A 24,165-nucleotide genomic window follows, 5' to 3' on the forward strand; every position below is an offset into this window, starting at 1 on the left:
ACACTTGCAAGAAGTTATATATTTGTAATTGCATATTTATAGCTATATGATTAGCTCTGTTTCGTCTGCTTCTGTCTGAAGACTCTCAGTCTTTGTACATCCACCAATTTACTATCACAGTCTGCCTATATACCTACAATGACAGTGATTGTGTTAGTTTCTATCTGTGTGTGGGCATGAGGGTTTGCTGACTTTGTAAGAAAAGACCAGTTATGAGACAAGACCTCATTTCCACTTCAAGGGAATGTCTGAAACCTGATATCAGCAGTCCCTTCCTGTCTCTCTCTGTCATGTCAGTGCTAAAAAGAAAAGGTCCATGTCTACATTTACCGTAGCTGGGGGAAACAGCATAATGCATTGTAGTTTTCTCACTGAGGCTGAACATTAACATGCACTCATCACACCAGTTCCAGTGGACAATGGGTTAACAGTAATAACAAAATAAAACCCACAGAAGAGACCCAGTTATATTTACCTGAAAGGTCTGAGACAAAGCTTAATAAAAGTACATATTGACTATGTTTTAACACCTAGAATATTATATTACAATGGCAGTACTGTAACTGAAAAGGAAGCTCAAAAGTGACAAATATGACACATTCCGCATAGGCAGTGTTAACAGCCATTAAGCCTCTCCTCTGAATATTTGACTGAGGCCCACAGCTAATTGTGACAAGTCATAATAATTAATACATGAATACATGTTATCTTTGATATGTTAAGGGAACCTTTTGAGGTTGAACTTTTTGCAGTGGAAGCATGCTTGCTGTTTGTGTAGGTTTTGTGTTTGTGTATGTACATGATATGCACTACACACTAATCATTGTAAACATTATCTAAGAAATGTTATTTGTACAATCAATGCTGTTAAAGTCCACTCACATATAAAATTTCCAAAATTAGAAATGTTAAAAATGCAAATGAGACCTTGGGTTATTATTTTCCACTCTGTGTTTCTGACATTTTGTCGACATGAGTAATTAATTTATTCCCTTTTTTGGGTAAGTCCAAAGAGCCCAATTAACATGCCTAATGTTGCTGCATCGTGTAAAAAACATTGGTTTTTAATACCTGGAGAGTAGTTAAATGACTTCCCTTCATTATTCAAATGTCTATGCAAAGTCTCCACATGGGGATGGCACAAACACGATAGTCATGCAAAAAACATGAATAGATACAACTGAGAGAAAAAATAGACTTCTAGACACCACAGATGTTTACACTTACAAGTAATTTCTTCTCTTTCGTCCCTCATACAATAAAAACCCTATGATCCTATAATCATTAGCCACATTTTTTTCTATTCCTGTCTGTTTTATCGCAATTTTAACTTGACTGTTTTTTTTTTTATTATTGCATTATAGTAGATATTGTACACCTAGACCTCACACAGTTATGTTGCAGATAAATGTATTTACTAGTTTGAATATTTGCTTGCAGCTTATAACTACACATGTGCTTAGAGTAAGATTATGATAAAATAGATAATTAGATGAAGCAAGTTGCAATTAGCAGGAGATCATGCTGATGTGTTAGAAACAAATGTTACAAGTAAACAATCTCTAAGAGCAATCTGAATCTGATGCCGGAAGCCAGTAGATAGTGTTGAGGGACAATTTATTGTTTATTTTAATAGGATTTGACGAAATAGTTTTGTGTGCTGTTTTTAAGTTTCACAGTTAATATTTGTTTTTAATGAGGGCGAGAGGCCCCCATTAAAAGCAGTGAAAGCAGCATTTGGCTGTGCTATCCACTTCATATTGCCCTACAAGGTAAATATTACAAAGAGGTAACACATGTTGAGGTATGCTCAAAATTCAGCACATGCTGAGGTCTTGGATTTGAGGCAGACCCACAGCGTCAAAAGAATGTGTCCTTCCCCAAATCATTGTGGCTAAGTGAAACCTTTTCACCAAGATCATTTTCTTCTTCCAAGATTTTTAAGAGCTATAAGTAAACACATAAATAAGGAGATAGTGGAGCCTAATTACTGCTTGTGTTAATTCACTTGTCTGTGCAAAAATTAGGGATTGTGAATGCGCTAAGCCATATATGTGCACACACAAGAAAAAAACAAGTTTGTTTTGTTTTCCCCTTACCTCAGCACATCTGAGAGAGGTTTTTGGAATTGTAGAGCCCTGTCAAAACAAAGATGGCCAAAAGAGACTGGAGAGGGACAGAGTCCCGAGAAAAAAAGAGCCACTGAGAAGGCAGCTGGAAACATAGAGCATGTGGTTTTCCCCTAAGTACAGCTACATTCACATGGTCTGACTTTCTTACCTTCTCTCTCTGTCTCAGTCTTTCTTGCTCTCTTTTTCTCCTGTTCTCTTGTTCGCTCTCAGAGGAGACTGTCACAGCTGGTTGTACTTACAGATTCTGTGGTAACGCGTGTGTTTCATTATCCTTGGACGTGTGTTTTGCACCAGTTCTAGTCGTGTTATTGTTAGGATGTGGTAAAATTATAAATATGGGATGCAGATTGGAGGAGGGTGTAGATATGTAACTCATTAACTCTGGGCCACTGCTTGTTCTCATGACTGTGTGGCAATAAAAGGTCTGCCACAATTTGTAGTGCTAATGACTTAATACTGCACAGCCTATCCGTCAATAGCTGTATAATTGCAGTGGGCCATCTTAGTCAAATGAAGTGGACCATTGTAGGATCCAGGGAGTAGGGTGGTAATTTTGTTGGGTCGATTGCAGGATGGCAATCAAATTCTTGGCAAACATTCCCTGTTGCATATGTGCAAAAAAACTACCTATAGCTTTAACTCTTGAAGAACAGTTCCACTCGGTTGGACAATGTCAAAATTAGGCAAAAAAATCATTGATCCTTAATTTTTTTTTTCTTTTTTAAACTCACTTTCACTGGAAAAGAAACTTTATACTACATGCATGCCTTGTATTGAAACTTAACAGCATATGCCTGCTTTGTATTGCTTACAAACATTAACATTCTCGTTCTCTGCATACAATCTTTTAGTTATGCATGAAACTTCTAACACATTATAAATGTGTATATGCATTGCAAATAGGAAGTATTATATATGAGCAATTTAGGTCTCCATAGTGTCCTGGTTGAAAAAGCACAGTCCCCAGACAGCAACATACTGTAGTGTTGGCCCAGATCCGGCCCACATCTGGCCCGTGTGAAATCCATGCGGGCCAGATGTGGGCAGGATCTGGGCCGAGACTTGTTGCTGTCTGGGTCCCCTTGCAGAGAATGACCTGTGACATGAAGATGGTCTCATTTCCTCTTCGCCCCTCTATATCTCTGAACTTTGTTTGGCCTGGTAAAGAGAGTGTGATGGACTTTCACGGAGTCTACCTGACTCTGTATTCATGCACACACATACACACATTCTAGTATAGGAGTGCAAGTGAGACCAGGATGAGTCTATATCTATATTTTCCTTCTCTCTCTGCTCTATTGTTCTCATTTATTTCCCGTACCAATCTGATGCACTATATGCTAATAAAGAAGTCTTAGAGGAACAGTACCTTTTTCAGAGGGGCAGCTGTCTGAAGTTGGCATTACATCATGCAGAACCAGGTAATGCACATATACAGTACACACACACAGAATAATGGGCTTTTATTACTGCAAATATTACAGCCTACTTTTTGAAATGAAAACAACAATGTTCCTATTTTGAATTGTTGTCTTGTTTGAGAATAAAAAAATAAAAAATAAAAAAATGGGAATGAGAAAAAATACATATTTACTCTCTCTCTCTCTCTCTCTCTCTCTCTCTCTCTCTCTCTCTCTCTCTCTCTCTCTCTCTCTCTCTCTCTCTCTCTCTCTCTCTTTGGGTAAATCAATTGCTATCAATAATAACAACAATAATTGTGAAACGTTCAGTGACACTGCACTAAAAAACATTTGTAGATTCCAAATGTTTAAATTAAGAAAACACATTTATATGGATTATACTAAGGTGAATTTAAAAGAATTTTTTTTTTTTTTTTTGGAGAGTGTATATAAGAAAGATCATAATACATTTCAGAAGAAACAGAGGACTTGTCTGTATGTCTACACATCCTCGCTGTTCCTGTGTAGTCAATGTGTAGCTGTCCCCTCCTTCTGGGGTCAACCTGGGAGCAAAATGCTTGTGCTCTGACTAATGCTACTACTGTGGTGGTATGAGGATACCCACATTTATACAGAACAACTTTACACTGTTGCTTTTTTATGTCAGTTGTGTGGGGAGTTTGTTTTATACAATTATAGAGTGTCTGTGTTTTACAGTACTGACTGTGTGTGTGTGTGTGTGTGTGTGTGTGTGTGTGTGTGTGTGTGTGTGTGTGTGTGTGTGTGTGTGTGTGTGTGTGTGTGTGTTTGTGTGTGTTTGTGTGTGTGTTTTAATAGTCTTATGTTCTTTGACCAGTTTACTTTAGTGTTGGTTGCCAACACACGCAATCTTTTGTGGGGTAATCAGAGCAGGTGGCAAAGCCTACTGGAAATGAGTCTTTATCAATGGAAGAGTCAGTGAAAGACTCAAAACATGCTGAGTGTGCTACATACAATACTGTTTGATTTGTTTTTTTGTTCATGCTATGTCATGTGACAAGAGGGAAACATCAAGAGAGAAAAGCCTGGAACCTGTTCGGCACTTGGTCTTAGTTTTTTGATCAATAGTTGAGAACCTGATCAAAAACTTGGAAAATAATCAACTTTCTGGTATTTGGAGACAAAAAAACTAAACAAAAAACAAAAACAAACAAAAAAAACAAAAACCACCTTATTTCAGATGTGTAGTACACATGCAAAATTTTATATTTAGAGATAAAAATGCACAAGCAACATTGTTAGCATATTCAGACTTGTGTTCCCACAAATGTGCATGTAGATATAAATTGCTCAATCTAAGGTAATAAAAACATAACGGTTCATTAAGTAAAGTCTTTATACACAGTATGTTATATTGCATTTCTGTCAATAGATCCTCCTAAATATTACAAACTGCACCTTTAATATCACTGATATTAGTGTTACACTGTCTTATGATTATTATTAATGTATGTTGATAATGTATTGTATTTGCCTCATTTTAACAATTTAGAAAAGGGTTTTGATAATATTGCCATTCAAATTGCTTTCACGTGTTTACCGGATGTTTATAAACAGTTTTTTTTTTATGCAAAAAAAATATTTCTAACTTTTTAAAGTGCATAATAGAGTACCTTTTTTTATTTGTTGCATTTTGAATACATGTTAAAATTGACCTACACTGAAAGGGAGTGCACACACACACAGCAGCTCTCCCGAGTGCTGGGGAGAGGTATGTGGATTGGCGTTGTCCAAAGAAGGCCTGTCCACCATCTGGCTTAGGAATGTGCAGCCCCAATCAAAAGGACTGACAGAGGCCTCTCTTTGTCTGAATGCCTCCAGATAGCTATAAAACACCTGGATCAATCAGCGGGTGACAGCACAGAGACAGCGAGAGAGAAAAAGATCAGTTGCTGGCAGAAGCGGCTCACCTCCCTCCCTTGTCCTCTGAGGCGGCCGCATGCCCCCTCCTGTGCCCCTTTCTCCAGCACTTTGAACACAGTTATGTCTCTGGATACTGCAGTAGGCTGTCACTGGTTTGATCTCTGTCAGCTGAGTCTTTGAGAGGCGTTCACAGGGTCCTCAGTGGTCCAAGAAACAATCACCCTGGATTTCTCTTTGTGTCTCTCTTCCGTTCAGTGTCCACTCTGCACTGCCTGATGTCCTTCATGTTTAGCTTGACATGTCTGCACTAATGTGAATAGCAAAGCAGAATTATTAGACTGATAGAACAAAATCGCTGACTAGAACAACCTTGGTCATATTGGTCATACCTTTAGCCAAAAAGGATGGTGCTGTACAGGCCATAGATGCTCTGGAATTTTTTGTATTATTATTTATTTTTTTATTTTTTTATTTTTTCATCTCACAAACGTTTATATACAGGTCCTTCTCAAAAAATTAGCATATTGTGATAAAAGTTCATTATTTTCCATAATGTAATGATAAAAATTAAACTTTCATATATTTTAGATTCATTGCACACAAACTGAAATATTTCAGGTCTTTTATTGTTTTAATACTGATGATATTGGCATACAGCTCATGAAAACCCAAAATTTCTATCTCAAAAAATTAGCATATCATGAAAAGGTTCTCTAAACGAGCTATTAACCTCATCATCTGAATCAACTAATTAACTCTAAACAGCTGCAAAAGATTCCTGAGGCTTTTAAAAACTCCCAGCCTGGTTCATTACTCAAAACCGCAATCATGGGTAAGACTGCCGACCTGACTGATGTCCAGAAGGGCATCATTGACACCCTCAAGCAAGAGGGTAAGACACAGAAAGAAATTTCTGAACGAATAGGCTGTTCCCAGAGTGCTGTATCAAGGCACCTCAGTGGGAAGTGTGTGGGAAGGAAAAAGTGTGGCAAAAAACGCTGTACAACGAGAAGAGGTGACCGGACCCTGAGGAAGATTGTGGAGAAGGACCGATTCCAGACCTTGGGGACCTGCGGAAGCAGTGGACTGAGTCTGGAGTTGAAAACATCCAGAGCCACCGTGCACAGGCGTGTGCTTTTGAACCAGAAACAGCGGCAGAAGCGCCTGACCTGGGCTACAGAGAAGCAGTACTGGACTGTTGCTCAGTGGTCCAAAGTACTTTTTTCAGATGAAAGCAAATTTTGCATGTCATTCGGAAATCAAGGTGCCAGAATCTGGAGGAAGACTGGGGAGAAGGAAATGCCAAAATGCCTGAAGTCCAGTGTCAAGTACCCGCAGTCAGTGATGGTCTGGGGTGCCATGTCAGCTGCTGGTGTTGGTCCACTGTGTTTTATCAAGGGCAGGGTCAATGCAGCTAGCTATCAGGAGATTTTGGAGCACTTCATGCTTCCATCTGCTGAAAAGCTTTATGGAGATGAAGATTTCATTTTTCAGCACGATCTGGCACCTGCTCACAGTGCCAAAACCACTGGTAAATGGTTTACTGACCATGGTATTACTGTGCTCAATTGGCCTGCCAACTCTCCTGACCTGAACCCCATAGAGAATCTGTGGGATATTGTGAAGAGAAAGTTGAGAGACGCAAGACCCAACACTCTGGATGAGCTTAAGGCGGCTATCGAAGCATCCTGGGCCTCCATAACACCTCAGCAGTGCCACAGGCTGATTGCCTCCATGCCACGCCGCATTGTAGCAGTCATTTCTGCAAAAAGATTCCCGACCAAGTATTGATTGCATAACTGAACATAATTATTTGAAGGTTGACTTTTTTTTGTATTAAAAACAGTTTTATTTTATTGGTCGGATGAAATATGCAAATTTTTTGAGATAGGAATTTTGGGTTTTCATGAGCTGTATGCCAAAATCATCAGTATTAAAACAATAAAATACCTGAAATATTTCAGTTGGTGTGCAATGAATCTAAAATATATGAAAGTTTAATTTTTATCATTACATTATGGAAAAAATCACAATATGCTAATTTTTTGAGAAGGACCTGTACATACATACATACTGTACATATAGAAACATGTTTGTGAGATGAAAAAAAAAGAAAAAAAAAAAGAAAAAAAAAGAAAATCCCAGAGCACTGAGTACAAAAATGTGAAAAAAAGAATCCAGCATCACTTGTGATCTTCTCTTTTCTGTGATGGTGGTATATATGCATGTATGCATGTATTATAATTAATTCAAATCTCAAATCGGGGATATCCAACATGTTGGATTTATTTGGCCCGATTTCTTCTCGTGTGTGGTGTCCCCCGAGGACAAACGATCACGCAGCCTGTGGACTGTGGCGTGTAGCCAATCAGAAAGCGAGGTGACGAGGCGGTGAGGAAGTACCGGGAAACAAAATCAAAACAGCCGGCGGCATGGCACACCAGAAAGTCCGGTAACGATACTTATTGTGTGGTTGACGGACTGTTTATCAGTTTGGACCAGTGCAGCGCGAACCGATCGTGATCATGCGACCCTGTTGCTACACAGCGCTAATGAGATCCAGTAAAGAAAGCATTTGAATTCGCCACAGAAGTAATAACATCGCTGCGAGATCTAGAGAGAAACATTCACATTTCTCCGTTATTCACGGATCAAACAGCGCGTGGAAACCAGGAATGAATGAACTAAACTTATCCAGTGTCTACAGATCAGCAACATTCGTCGGCCATGATTGTTTACTCTGAAGTCACGTTTGATCTCGAGGGATTTTGCGAGATTTCCCGTCTGACATGGGAATGCTCCAAGTAGATATCAGGGGGTTAGGTAGTATAGGGGTTGTTGGAGTGTGGTGAGTGTCTCCGTATTGTGGCTGTGATTAAGTTGCGTTAGCATCCCATTGACTCCCATTCATTTTGGCGTCACTTTGACAGCGAATAACTTTACATCTGAGGCGTTTAAAGACTCCATTTGTCCATTATTTATTTCTAAAGATACACGACAATGTATAAAGGGCTCCATTACCTTCTATGTTACATTATGGCCCCGTAGAAACAGTTTTTGTAAAAATAGGCTAACGATTGCGTCATAACCACTCGACTCTCTGTCGCACAGTAGAGAAATTACCATACAGACAGGAGGAGAAGCTCGCAGGCAATCGGGGAGACGTCAAGAGATATGGTGTACTGGCGTTACATTTTAAAATACTATACAAAATAATTAATCAGAATACTTACTCCTGCTCACTCACGCCAAAGAACTCCCCGCTCAAGCTCGCCGTCTCTGCAAGATTAACGATGGCAGTTTGCACGCACAGCTACTAGACAGGTTGCTGACGTCATCAAGCTTAGTTTGAGTCTGCGCGTCAGAAACAGAAGTGCTAAAAATCGCTAAAAATGGGCTTCACTTGTCTCAATTGAGTTCCAATGGGGTCGCTGTGTCCATTTCTTTTACTGTCTATGGTAGATATACACAAATCCGCCGCAAACTCTATGGGCGCCGCCATCTTGCCTGCCGCCATTACTGCGTGCCTGCGAAGTGTGACGGTGTGACACTTGCCGGTGCACTCTAATGACATTTCAATGAAAGCGGATCCTGCTCATTAAAGAAAATGTCTGGTGAAAGGGAAAATTGGGTAGATGATGTCAGGCAGTGGCCAAAACTTACTGATAAAGGTAATTTATTGACAACATAATGTAATAATGTATAAATATGTAATGTATTGTAATTAAGAAGTGTATTAATTGATGACAACAATAAAAACCGAACGCTGTCATTACTAGCTGTGTTGTTTAATATGTTCACAAGCTTCACAAGTTTCAAATAACTATTAGGCCATCCTTAAAAATATTTTTGTTTGCCATAACTGACCGACCCTGTCAATTTAGGACTGACCCAATTAATAATTTTTTCCCCTTTTTGTCCGACCGACTTGCCGATTGTAATTGCGTTAAGACTCACAGATTTTTTTTACTCTTCAAACTAATACAAATGCAATAAAATGTTAGACACACGCAATTGACGCTTTTCACACGCTCTCACACCACACATCCATTTTCTCACGCACAGAAAAATCGCGAAGCAAAGAGTACACGGAGACCGACAATCTCAGCTCTCAGATTCTGTCAATTTTATTATGAAATTCAAACAATTAATACCGTTTTGGTGCTTGTAAACGTGACGCGACAGATCGTTAGCGGCACCTGAACTAATCATCTCTAGCTAATAGTAAAGAACTCTGTGTAATCCGTATGGCCGTAAACATGGACAGTCAATGTGCAACAAAGGTTCGTGAATTTCACAAACGGGTTTATTCCATGTCTGTAGTTTTGTGCTGTTGTTAAAACAGCCAACCACACAACACACTCTTCTCGGCATCACTGGACAGCATACGTACTAAAAAAAACTAAATAAAAATAACTTTTCGTACAGCTATAATCTGCTACAGCCGCCTACGGGACTAACGCTACTTCTGCTACTTCCTTAGCAGCAAGGCACGCAGTAATGGCGGCGATGCTTTACTTCCGTGTTTTGCCGGATTTGTCTATAACTGCAGGCCGGAGATCTCCAAAATGGGGCGTGAACTCCAAAATTTGGCAGAACCTCCAAAATGGGGTGGGGTCTCCTCGCGCAAAGACTTTCACCATTGGCTCTGGCTCCAGCCAATTGTTATTGACTTACATTTCAAAATAAAATTTTATGAATTAAACATTGTTTCTAGTTCATTTTATTTTCATAAAATAAAATATGCTATATAAATAAATATTCTCTGTGAGAGCAACCCCAAAGCTTGTGGCCAGTGATGTTCGGACTGGAGTTTGAACCTCTGCTTAATGATATAAACGTGAATCACCCAAGAGGTCTCCCGCGAGCCGTCCCAGCGCAGCTCTAACGCTTTTTTCTCAGCAACGGGGGCATCCTGGGGCTCGAAATTTGCAGGGTAGAAAGGGGTAGTGACGCTGGGTGTAACTAAAAAGGTGCCATTGTCCGGCGAGGTCCAGTTGGGGAGTTATGGAATGATCTCATATTGCATAGTGTAGGAAACAACACTTTAATTAACACAACCAATAAAATCTTTAGAATCAGTTATGGGGCGGCGTTTGCACTTAAGTTGATTGGTGGGGGGGAATTGCGCTTGCGTGTCATGTGCCTGTCTGTCAATGGGAGGAAGCCACGCCCTATTTTGGAGCTCCCACCCCGTTTTGGAGTTCCCGCCCCCATTTGGAGATCTCCAGGCTGCAGTTATACCCTTCTCGAATGCTCGGGAGTCAAATCGGTTCGTGTGTGATGTGTTGATTTTGCCGTGTGGCTGCACACCACACACTGTACGACCAAAACTGTTAGACCCGTGAATTTTTATCGCTGTGTGTCGGGTCTCTCAGGTTTGGAAAATCTGCCGACAATTTTAAAATCGTCCCGTGTGAACCAGGCCTTAGTGCTCCATCACATATCCGATTAGAAGAAGAGGTGGCTGATACTGGTGGTTAGGCTACTGTATGATGATTGAAATCGCGAAATGGCATCAAACAATTAGTAATGTTATATTTTTATATGCGATTTTTATGCACAAATTGCATTTATTCCGAAAGCGCTGCATGAGCTCGCGGCGCCAGTGCTCAAAGTCCAAAGCGGCGAGGAAAATCTGGGCTGAAACTCTACTCGTCATTTGCTCAGTAACATTTTTGTGAATTTTGTGAAGTCATGTGACTATGTTATTCCCAAATTTGTAATGAGGATCATTTATAAATCTGCATGGTGTTGTCAACAGAAAGAAGCACTGAGATCTTCCTGCGGGTTTCTGCCAAAATAAAAGTGAGAAAAAGCAACAACTCCATCAAAATTAATATATGATAGTAGTCTATTGTAATTTCACTGTTGTTTTGTAAAATATGTTTTGTAAAATTAAGATAATAATAATTATGACAATAATAATGATAATAATAATTACCCTACAACAGCTCTATTAATACATTTATTATAACATTCACACATAGTGTTCAAATTGGAATCTGTAATATATATTAATGTTTTAAAATAATTCTCTTCTGCTCAGCAAGGCTTCCTTTATTTGTACAGTAAAAAATGCATGCCTGATTCAAGTCTCAAAAATGTCCAAAAATATTATTTTACTAACTTATTAGTTTTAAGTTAAATTGTGCTGTGTTGGTATAATGTTAAATTTCAGTGTATATAATAATATTCAGTGTATATAATAAAATTTCAGTGTATATAATAATAATAATAATAATAATATATATATATATATATATATATATATATATATATATATACTATATATATATATATATATATATATATACATATATATATAAAACATTTTAAATAAACATTTTTAAATACCCCAACAGAATAATAATTTACATTAAATAAATCAGGCAGCTACTAAACAGAATTCAGACTCTGTGCTACCTAACTACATATATATATATAGATATATATATATATATATATATATATATATATATATATATATATATATATATATATATATATATATTCCTTTTCTTTTTATAATAATATAGAACTATGATACTCTGAATAAGAAGAAAAAAAACTAGTAGGTGGCAATAAATGGTGATAAATTCATTCATTTGATCTGATTCAGAAAATACATAAATGACTCTCTTTATAAATGTGACCATTAAATCATTGATTTTATGTATTTTATGAAGTCTTGAGATGATAGACAAGAAAGAGAGAGAGGAAAAAATAATAATTGAATCACCAAAATCATGAAACATTTTGTGAACATTTCAACTGTGGCTTCATAGGCAATATTTTTATTGGCAAAACTGAACAAAAACAGACAATATTGTAAACAATATAGAACACAATATTCTCTTCTTATTTACTGAACTGTTGTTTCAAATCAGTATCACATTTGCACTGCTATTTTGGACAAAAACACTACTCGTGTGATATGCTGTTGCACTTGTTGCTCATGTGAAAATCATTTGTAACAAAACATTATAAATGATCAAAAGCTTATTTCTTAATAATAATAATAATAATAATAATAAAGTGAGTAGATTTCAACTGCTCGACCTTCAACATTTTGGTAGTTTCTGTCACATGACAAAAAACAAATATTGAAATGAAAGAGGGAAATGTTATTGGTTGCAGAATAAAAAGTAAAAGTTAAAAACAATGCATTAAAACAAGGGTAGTTAAAACAGAGACTGGTAAGCTTATCATGTTTTTTTATTGTCATAAAGTAAGTGCACATACTGTATAATGTTGTAGCCTGGGAGTGCAAGTGATTGATGTTAATATTAGTTTATTTCTGAGTATCTCTGTATGTTTGTGACTGAGATTGGAGATAAAATGAGGAGATTGTTAACAGAGATACAAACTAGTCACCTTTTGCCACAAATCACAGCCTTGAATTCAAAATAGGTAATTTGTGTGATTCATGTAGAAACTCTTACTCCTTCATACTTCAGTACCAATAGTGCAGAACTCTGAAAAAAAAAAAACCGTTTAATAGTGATTTTTAAATGTTATAATATGATAGATGATCTCATGTCTAAATATAAATCCAAAAGCAAAACATGTGAAAAGAGGTATATTAGGGAGTCTCAATCAATCAATCAATCAATCAATCAATCAATCAATCAATCAATCCCTCCCCCCAAAACTGCTTAACTAAGAAGTGAGCAACATGTGAAAAAAAAAAAAAAGTCTGGGGTCGAACAGCCATCAGGGGGTTAAAGCTAGTTATGGGACTTTAGGCCTTGTCTTCTGTTAATGCAGATGAGCATGTTATGTCTTGCAGCATGCAGTCAAAAACTACTAAATGTGTGAGTAAATTAACTTATCCAGATATAACTGAATAATTACAGAAGCTTAGTCATTGACTTGCAAAAAGTTTTCTGTAAGGGTTAGTGTTAGGGGATAGAATTTACAGGGGCAGTTGTGTAATGTTGAAAAAGATAACATTTAGAAGAAAAAAAGTTTGAGAGAACACGAACAGCATGGCCTCCCCACCTTTCCTCTCTTTCTGCCGGAGTCTTTTCAGTGGCAGAGTGATTAAGGAAATGTCTTATCACACAATGCCATTGTGTTGTCCTGCCAAGCTGGCTGTCTCATTGGAACACTTAACCCCTCATTGCTAAAAGCTTTTGGGGTCAGCTCTGGTTCAGTCTCCACATCGAGTAATGGCGGCTTTTGTCAAAACAAAGGAATTTCAAATGGGGCAAAAGCAGGCCAAGTTTCAGATGAGAGAAAGGAAGAGCTCATCTAAATGCCCCTACATGAATATGACACAAGACAGAGAGTGGATGGCTTGTTAGCACAATGTCAATCAGCTTGACAGTGAGACATAAGCATGACTGCATTAGTTTGAGACATAATTCTCATTAATAAATGATGACATGTTTGAGTGAAAATCTTTTGGGTGGATATTGATTGAAAACAATGCCTCATCAAAGTATCTTCAACAAAAAGATTGCAAAGTTTAACAAATTAAATTTTAATTTGGTACTTTGTCATACACAATTAATAAATCAGAAAGGGCAAAGACTACATATACACACTGGTATTTGCAGCTATTGTTACCATTTAATGCAGAACAGTTTATGAATCTTTCAATTATGATTATGTGCTTGTTAATTTACAGGCCATCCGCTGTACTCTGGTAAACTGCACATGTGAGTGTTTCCAGCCTGGAAAAATCCACCTCCGGACATGTGACCAGTGCAAGCATGGATGGGTCGCACATGGTGAGCATGGTGGCATCTTTCAGTGTATGTGTGTAAAACCAGCCTGGTCTCATTGCTCTGTTGCTCATTATATAGGCATTTGTATGCAACATTTACAGGTGTGAAAACAGTTTTTGTACATTTAAATAAATGCACTACAATATGGATGTACAGCATTTAAAACATCAAACATTATTACATTATATTCTAAATGTATTTATGTAGTTACTTTTGTACCATTTTATAGATACATTTTTATTAAATGTTTTATTAAAATATTTCTAAACTCTATCCTCAAACCTGAATATTTTCAACAATAAAAAACAACAGGCAAAATGAAAATGTACAGTGACTTTTATAACCATTTTATGGTGCGTTTGAGGTGTATTTGATGGTTATGTTTGAAATGAAAATGAGTCTATTAAAACTGTATTAAAAGTGATCACAAATACTTTTAACTTCAATAGAATCGACAGAATGTAAAAGAAACTAAAAGAACTTAAAATAACTATATAAAATATAAGAACATTTTCATGACACTGTAGTGACTATATAGATATTCATTAGGTGAAAAACAAATTTGGGAAAATGGTGGGGCATGGGTTTAACCTGATCTGTCTTTATCTGTCCTTTTATCTGGTCCCCTTCTTTCTCCTCCTAGCCCAGTGAAGTTATTGCTTCTCATAAAACTGCCTCTTTAGCCAGTCGATACGCTGACACACATATCCATCTTTATTCCCTCACTTTTCTGTGCATTCTTCTGTCTCCATTCGTGTAGTTTTTAATTCACTAATAACTGTCCTTTCACTTATTTCATTATACTGAAAATAAAAAGCATAGAAAGATCAAAAAGTAGCTTACGTTCAGGTGAAAACAAATGAAAGGAGATGACAGTCAAAAAGCATAGAGTTAAGTTAGAAAAGAGAGAGGGAGAAACAGACAGTTGGTTTCATAAAGAGACAAAAGAAAACACCTGTTGGGTTGGGATGAAAGGAAAAGAGACAGACCTAAAGGGACCATCACGGGGGCCATTCACCTAGTTTTAATTTCACTGTGAACTGTCAGCCACAATCCTTCCTCCCTTCCACTTCTTCTCACTCTTCTCTGTCATAGAGTTCTCATTTTGTCTGTAGTGTTGGCAACCATTCTGACAAGTAGTTCTTCATTTTTTATTATGTTCGTGTCTAGCAGGGTCTGTTGTCAGGCAAGACCTAGTCAGCACAAAAATCTGTCTTGGACTGAGGGGAAAAACAGGTGTCGTACAGAGTCAGAGAGAGAGAGAGAGTTCAGAGAAGAAAGAGAACCAGATAATATTGATGCCAATCTCATTTCTTCATAGAAGTGTCATTATCTAAGTGTGCATTTCGTCAACACACTAAATCAGTAAAATGAAGAATGTCCCTCAACACGGTTCATAGTTCAATAATATGCTTAAAATAAAAGCCAACACACCACATTTATCTTATATGTTTATTATTCAACTGCAATATGCATGGGTTTCTTGTTACAACCAGCTTTGTGTTACAAACTAATAATTTAAAAGGAGTGATGTTAAAGTACAATGCAGTATAATGCAAAGTGTGACCACATATTTATATATAAACCTTCTGGTGAAAGGATACTAAGTTAGAAAATCTTATATAGTATGTGTTTAGCATTAAGCAATAATAATAATTGTGTGGTGTTGTTTCTTGTGATTATAGCTCTAGACAAGCTGAGCACACAGCATCTCTACCACCCGACGCAGGTGGAGATTGTACAGTCCAATGTGGTGTTTGACATTAGCAGTCTGATGCTGTATGGGACTCAGGCAGTACCTGTGAGGTTAAAGATCCTGCTGGACCGTCTGTTCAGCGTTCTCAAACAGGAAGAGGTTCTGCACATCCTCCATGGCCTGGGCTGGACCCTGAGAGACTATGTTAGAGGCTACATACTACAGGTAATTAAAAAAATAAATAAATAAAAATAATATATATATATTTTTTTTTTTATATATATATATATTAGGTAGATAACATATCTGACATAATTTCTCAAAATAATAATAATAATAATAAAAATAACATTTTAATATAATCTTTCATTTTTAATATATAATATATAATAAGGTAAGGATGTTGCATATCTAAGCATGAATGTTAAAGCTATGCATAAAATAACCCCTGAACAATGGGTTTTTAGCTCTATGAATTTAAGAAAAGATAGAATTTAAAATAAATAAATAAATACAGAGAAGAAAAAGATAGAGATAAGAAAACTTTCATGACTGCAGCCAGTAGCAGACTATAGAACCACTATGATGCTTTCCCTCCCTCTCACTCCTTTAATTGGAATCAGACACATTTTTAATCAAAGGTACAGGCCTTTTGGGTTCGCAACAAAACCAAAGTGTTCCTGTATGAATTAGTTAAGAGCAACTGAACATGTGCTTGTGGTTAGCCTTGTGTGTCCAACGGCAATAGCAGAGCGAGGTGGATGGCTTTGGTTTGGAGACCATGCCTAAGTGGAACAGCATGCTAAGCTCGAAGGCGGTTTTGAGGCCTTGTACGAGGAAATGGCTTCTGTGAGTAAATCTCTCCCTCTCCCACACTTTTTCTCTCATCATTTGACTGGAAGGAATTGTGGAAGGCTGCAGTTTTTTTTTTTTTTTTTTTTTACCGTTCTACAGTCATTTGTTGTGTGCGCAATGTCTGTTTGTGTTTCTCATTGCTCTCCCCCTGATGGCATATCGGAAAATCCCCCAGACATTAAATATGACATGGCAAAATACTGACTACTGTACCTGATGTAGTCTGAAATCTGAGAATGAAATAATGTCTCTCTGCACAGTCCAGAATTTTTGTGGCTTTGCAGTCAAATAAGGTCACTCAGTTGTTGTGTATAGTTCATAATATTGTTCCAGATATTAGGTAGTAGGTGTAAAACTTTAGGCATTCTCGGCATTGATATTAGTATCACTTTTGAAAATAATTCAATTTGTATGTGATTCTACTCTAATATAATTATAGTTCATTAAGTATTGCCTTTAGTCTATAAAAGATTGCTGAAATGATAGCTTTTGAATACTGGTATCTACCCCATCTACCTTAATTACTAAAAAAAATGCTTACTAAAGTAAATAGTGCAGAATATTCAGCTTTTTTAAAACAAAACTTCTTCCATTGGCCAGATAAAATTTGCATTTATTCTCGTTTGTTCCTTTCAAACATGTTCATTACAAAATGCAGGTAAGAGGTTTGATTCAGGACTGACAAAAAAAACAACACTTAATGAATCTTCTCTTCTCTTCTCTTCTCTTCTCTTCTCTTCTCTTCTCTTCTCTTCTCTTCTCTTCTCTTCTCTTCTCTTCTCTTCTCTTCTCTTCTCTTCTCTTCTCTTCTCTTCTCTTCTCTTCTCTTCTCTGGCTGTCTGTTCTATGTCTGTTCTTCTTTTTTGACTTGTATTCTTGTAGTAAGCTCTCCTCTTGACCTCATCTGTCTGTCAGTCTAGAGGCAGAGTGTCGAGCACTGTTAATCAAAAACTTGACACTTGATGTCACAACCCACAGAAGGTGCCATCAGGAGCATGTGCACAAGAATCTTAATTCTAAACATAAATATTTCATGCAAAAAAGACAAGAAAGAGGTGTGGAAGAGAGAAAGAATGAGAATGTGAAAAGACACAAATTGGTTGTTTATGTATGCATGCATTTGAGTGTATTTTTAGGACAAATTAATAATGGATCAGATACCATTTATTTTAACGTTATCTTTCGATGTTATCAATTTTATCTATTTTTTTTTTCCATTTTTAAAAAAAATCTAATTAATAACATGATGTGTTGATTGATTAATCCAGTTATCTTCTTGAACTTTTTTTTGATTCAACATAAAATTTATTACACATAAACATTTAGGCTACAACGGCTTAACATAAAATATGGAACATAAAAGAAGATAATTTAAGAAACATCTCAGTATTTTATGTTCGTACAATGAAAGGCATTGGTAACCAAACTAGCTTAATTATCAACAGTCTACAAAATACCTTCATGTTGTGCAAAAAGAAGAAAGTCATACAGGTTTGAAATGACATGAGGGTAATTGACAGAATTTAATTTTTGGATGAACTATACCTTTAATTTTTTTTTTTTTTTTTTAAATGAAATGAAAATCTAAATAATAAGCTAAAACTACAAGCAGGTGGTGGTAAATTTCTTTATAATTCATTCATTTACTCGAATGAATGAACACTGTTCATTCAAAATGTGGATTCATTCAGAAATGAAGATGAAAAAAAAACGGGGTGTGCCACATTTATTGTCAGGTTAATATGCAAAAAACCCTGACTCTGCCCATAACTAATGTTACAGAATAGACTGGGCTGATGAGTAAAACTATACTCAGGCTCCCCATATTACCATACAACTATATAAAATATAACTACATGTGATGGCTCGTGAAAGTAAACATTTGTTGTTTTGCATAATTTTAGTTAATTGATACACACCTGGAGAAAGCCTGTTGTACTTTTTTTTTTTTGGAAAATTAAAAAGAATTTTACCATTGGCAATGAATATGCAACATTATACATAGCATAAACATTTCCACAAATACGTGTAGTAAATAAAAAGCTATAAAATATAAAAATATTGTCTATAATAATAATAATAATAATAATAATAATAATAATAATAATATGAATGACCTGACTTGTACCCTGAAAGTCAGCTTTGATTGTTCCTAATAAACTGTTTAACTGCACTTGCAAGTGAATCTCAAGTTATTTTGGGGGATAATTAAATATATTCTAGATAAACTACAAACCTAAAAACTCTTCCCTCTCGGTCACTCACCTGCCTAAAAGGCTCATTATGCAGCTCATTATGTGGGTCTTTGTCTTCTCAGGTGTGACTCACACAAATATTCATGATAGTTGACGCCTACTCGCATATGCCCTTTTGAAACAAAAAGTTTCTTAGAAATTTTAAATTAATCTATTGTTTTATCTGAGTGAGTAAACAAGATGATTTTCACATGATTTTGAAGATAAAAATTCTAGGCTACAAGCTCCAGGTTGTACAGTCAGACAGTCTTGTGAACAAATATTCTGTATGTGTTTTATGACCTTATTTCAGTGACTTCAAAATTGTAGTTTTTTACTAACCACACATAAACATTGTTTTCTCAAAAACACAATCATGTACATGCATGCTATTTACATATTATTGTAGCCCAGTTTGTATTGATTACAGTGTTATTAGACTTTAGCCATGTATCTATTTATAAGCAACTGAAAAAAAGCACAAAGGTCAGGGGATGTCAAAATTTCTCCAGGCCCCCAAAACCCCCTAGACCTCACAGGGTTAAAGGGGATTCAACCTTCTTCTGATACTCTGAAAATCACCGATCATGTGAAAGAACTGATCATGTGAGTGTAACGTTTGAGCCGAAATACAAGCGCAAGCTTTTATTTCCAGACATAGTCAAAAACACAGGCAGGGTCGAAACAATGGCAAACAGGTATGGTATGGGCAAGACTAGAGAATAATCCAAAAACAGGCGTGGTCAATCTCCAGTGAACGATATCCAGACAGGGTAATCCAAAGGGTAAATCCAAAAATACAAAAGCAAGAATCAAAAACCAGGTATACAATCCAATAACAAAACACGAAGGAAAGACAAGGCAGGAAACGAGAGAACGTGGGCTAAACAATACTCGGCAGTGAATGGTGGTGTGAGGCTGAAAGTGAAAGTGGTGACATTTGCCAAGTATGGTAACCCATACTCGGAATTGGTGCTCTGCATTTAACCCATCCAAGTGCTCACACACAGCAGTGAGAAGTGAACACACCGTGAACAGTGGGCAGCTATATCCAGTGCCCGGGGAGCAACTGGGGGTTCAGTGCCTTGCTCAAAAATATTACACAAATAAAATTATACATTTTACAACATAATCCATAATACAAATTGAAAATGTATTTACAACTGTGACAAATATATATTTTCTAATTGTATTTAATGTTTTTCATGTGTTTAATTAAAATTAATATAGTGTTTCCAATAGGCTACCATTTCAAATATTATTTTATGTTTGTGCTTTTGGAAATGGATCTTTAATTAGGCTTATTATTTTGCATTATAGCCCCCACCCACAATAGCAATTATGTGCTATCTGCAAATATAATTGCAGAACTGTTGCAACTGTACTGTAAGTTTATTATTATAATTATTATTATTCAAACATATCAGTTTGTACCTCTCTGTAATGTTAAACATTATGTACAAAACCATCCCACACACTGTTCAGACCCTGTTATACAGTACATACAAACACTATTACTTTAATTTAACATACTTAGTATATAACTACCTTGAAACAATAATGATATATTTTTTTTTAAAACTGATGATAATAGTGCGCTACTGTCTTCCGGGATAGTCAGTGTAGCTCACAGCCCCCTCTGTTGGTGAAATTATCACTACATAATTTCTCTTGGCAGGCTATGATTGTTTTTTTTTGTTTTGTTTTTTACACATTATACTAGCAGGACAGCTCCAGTCCAACCGAAAATCTTGTTGCAAAAAAAAAAAAAAAGAAAAAAAAAGGGGGACAGGGATGTCTGGTCACATAGACTATTGCATTCTGAAATTGATGGTAATGAACGCTACATTCACATAGGCTACACTGACAAATAAGACGAGCTCTCTTTTTCATTGTCAATGTTAAATGTGTTGCAGCAAAGTGGCTTAGCACAGTTTAACAGTATTAAGTTAAAGAGGGTAAACTAAACTTTATTATTCAACAGAACTGTACGCATTCATTTTAGACATTCTTCCTCTGTGCATTATTGAAGAATTTAACACCAGTCGAGCGACAGAAATAGTCTATTATGTTCAAGTTCAGATATTTTAATAAGCAGTCAGCATAATCTAAACAGCAACAGCACCGTACTAAGGTTTAACATCCAACATTTACTTAACTTCTATCACATTTCAACTATAAACGTCCGGGCAGCTGCATGCTTAAAAACAAAACAACAAAAAAAAAACCCTCCTAGAGGGCTAGAGTAAAATCTTTCGGGGCTTGAGCTAGGGATGGGCGATATCTTTGTAAAAATTCTCCCCACAAAAGAATTAATCCAACAAAGATATAATTTATTGACATGCTTTTTTTCTCCAAATTAACTTAATAACATAGTTGAGTGTTTGAAATAGCTACTTTTTGGGACCAGACGTAGTTTCATATTACAGAATGATAGCATTATATACAATGATTATGTTGATTAGCATTGCATTAATAATATACCTTCTTTATAAAAAAAAAAATAGCCAAGATTTTGGGTAATATTTGGGTGATATTTTGTGCAATCACATGTATTGTCTTCAAGTTTCATCAGTTAAAATTTGATTTGTCCATATTAGGGATTCCTGGAGCAACGTCAGTAATATTACTTCTGCTATGCAAAAAAAATAAAAATAAACAAAATACTGACGACGCTGCCGGTAATCCCTAATATGGACAAAGCAGATTTTAACTGATAAAACTTGAAGACAATACATATGATTGCACAAAATATCTAAATGGTTTATCTGTGTTCTTCAAGCAATCTTATTTTTTAAATTTTTTTAAGGAAACTATATTTTTAATGCAATGCTAATCGACATAGCCTTTATCACTATATATAACGCTATCATTCTGTAATATGAAACCACATCTGGTCACAAAGAGAAGCTATTTCAAACAAAGCAAAAGGCTAGAGTAAAATCTTTTAGGGCTCAAGCTAAGGATGGGTGATATCTTTGGAAAAATTCTTCCCACAATAAGAATTAGTCTTCCTGCAATAATAACGAGAAAGCCTAGTTGTTGACATATTTCTGTGTGCGACAGTGCGGAGCAACATTGTGGAAGACGGACGTGAAATTGAGGAGGAGTTTATTGCTAAATGAGGAGCCCCTTCTACAATCTGTAACTGGTTTGGTTAGGGCTGTACAGTGCAGAGTCTGAAATGTACTTCAGTAGCATGTGTGCTATACAGTTTTGCATGTGTATGGGCCTGTTTAAAAACCTGTTGTTCAACAAAGATATCATTTACTGACATGCTTTTTCTCCAAATTAACTTAATAACATAGTCGAGTGTTTGAAATAGCTTCTTTTTGTGACCAGTCGTGGTTTCATATTACAGAATGATAGCATTATATACAGTGATTAAGGCTATGTCGATTAGCATTGCATTAAAAATATACTTTCCTTATAAAAAAAATACCCAAGATTGCTTGAAGAACACAGATAAACCATAGCTATATTTTGAGCAATCGTATGTATTGTTTTCAAGTTTCATCAGTTAAAATACATAAGGTATCAACCTCCTTATTAGACTGATGATTTCCTGCAGGGATGTGCAGTACTTCAAATACATGTATTTGAAATACTATTTTGTATTTAAATACCTTTGGAAAAAAGTCAAATGTATTTTGTATTTAAATACATTTAATCTTAGTATTTTTGTAAATATACATATATTTGAAATATTGCCCATCCCTGCTTGTGGTCTTCATCCTCAATTGAATACTTGCCAAATACAGAAAATACATCATATAAGTAATCAAGTGGTCAAGTGTGGGTATTTGAACAAGGGGTTGGAACTGAGAAACAGCCAAATATTCTCTATTGTTTATTAGGGATGCACCGATACCGATACTGGTATCAGTATCGGTGCATCCCTAATAAACAATAGAGAATATTTGGCTGTTTCTCAGTTCCATACTGGTACTGGTATCGGCCTGATACTGAGCTCCTGTACTCGTACTCATTAAAATGCCCCTATACCAAATGCCGATACCACATAGCATGTGATAAGTGCCATATGCAGACAAAGAAACACCGAAAACAGAACAACAGACTGCAGAATGGAGTTATTAGAGATTAAGGTTGTCTATCTAGGATATCTATGCAATGAATATAATGTTAAACATTCAGTATTAACGCCTGTATAGCTGACGTGCACGAGCTGATAAAGCACGCTGAGTGGATTGAGCGCGCAGCGGCGGAGATGCGTGAGCTTGTCGAGTGATATACATTTCATCACTGGAAAGTTTGTAGTTCGGTCGGACATGTCAAAAACAAGTAAGTAAAACAATGCACACATTACTTGACGGTAGGGGGAGAGAGAGAGAGAGAGAGCGAGCGAGCACGCCTGCGCACTTCTGTTATATGATCGCTGATGTTCACTCACTTAGCACACGCATTTGGATTAAAACTAAATCATAAAAAAGACAATTTATTGGGGCATTCACTATAAACATCATTTATTTACAACCTTAGGCATACATGACTTTTTGGCGAAAGTGAATCTAGCAGCCTGTGTGTAATGCGCTAGGCAGTAGACGCAGAACTGTCCTTCTCGTTCTGCAACATTACAAATACATGCACGCGTTGCCCGTTTTGCTGGCTTGAGTGTTTCTACATTATATGAGTGGCTTTGGAATATAAATCGCAGTAAATTTCAGATTAGAAAAAAAAAAAAAAAAAAAAAACCTTCTATAGGGCTTGGGCGCCGCGTTGCATTCTGGGACGTGGCGGCCATGTTGATGGCGTCGTGAATGTAAACATACAGCAAGTCGAACGAGAAGAAACAGAGTTGGGAGAAAGAAAAAATATGTTAAAATCGCGAAAAGGTTGTGGGATTTACAGGGATACTCTAAGTAGGGATGCCAGGGATCGGTATGTGGACAAAATCGGCACTATTAACGGTTTGGATCAATATGAAAAATCCCAACAAAGAGTGGAGCACCGACGACGAGTTGCTGCCGCACTTTTGCATTACAGATATCTTCGGCTACCTTGTTTGTTTTGTGAGCGCCTACACTTCAGAACAGTTCAGAAGCTACAAGTCATTGGAGTCTCATGTGCAGTTCACAAATGGATGGGTTAATGAGCTGCAGATCATAAAGCCGGCAAACAGTATACAGTAATCCGGACAAAGGTAAATTGCACTCCGCCTAGTTGCTAGTTTAGTTACCGTTAGTGCTAACA

General features: G+C 36.6%; 1 protein-coding gene across 1 annotated transcript in view; it reads left to right on the top strand.

The window, feature by feature from the left end:
• Nucleotides 1-24,165, top strand: part of bnc2 (basonuclin 2) — a 414,953-nt gene that overhangs the window by 136,200 nt on the left and 254,588 nt on the right. The window contains exons 3-4 of the mRNA XM_042716310.1: nucleotides 14,070-14,172; nucleotides 15,855-16,090. Coding sequence (XP_042572244.1) covers nucleotides 14,070-14,172; nucleotides 15,855-16,090 — 339 coding nt within the window. The remainder of the gene's footprint in view (nucleotides 1-14,069; nucleotides 14,173-15,854; nucleotides 16,091-24,165) is intronic.

The sequence above is a fragment of the Cyprinus carpio genome, chromosome B1, assembly GCF_018340385.1.
Source record: "Cyprinus carpio isolate SPL01 chromosome B1, ASM1834038v1, whole genome shotgun sequence".
Lineage (NCBI taxonomy): Eukaryota > Metazoa > Chordata > Actinopteri > Cypriniformes > Cyprinidae > Cyprinus > Cyprinus carpio.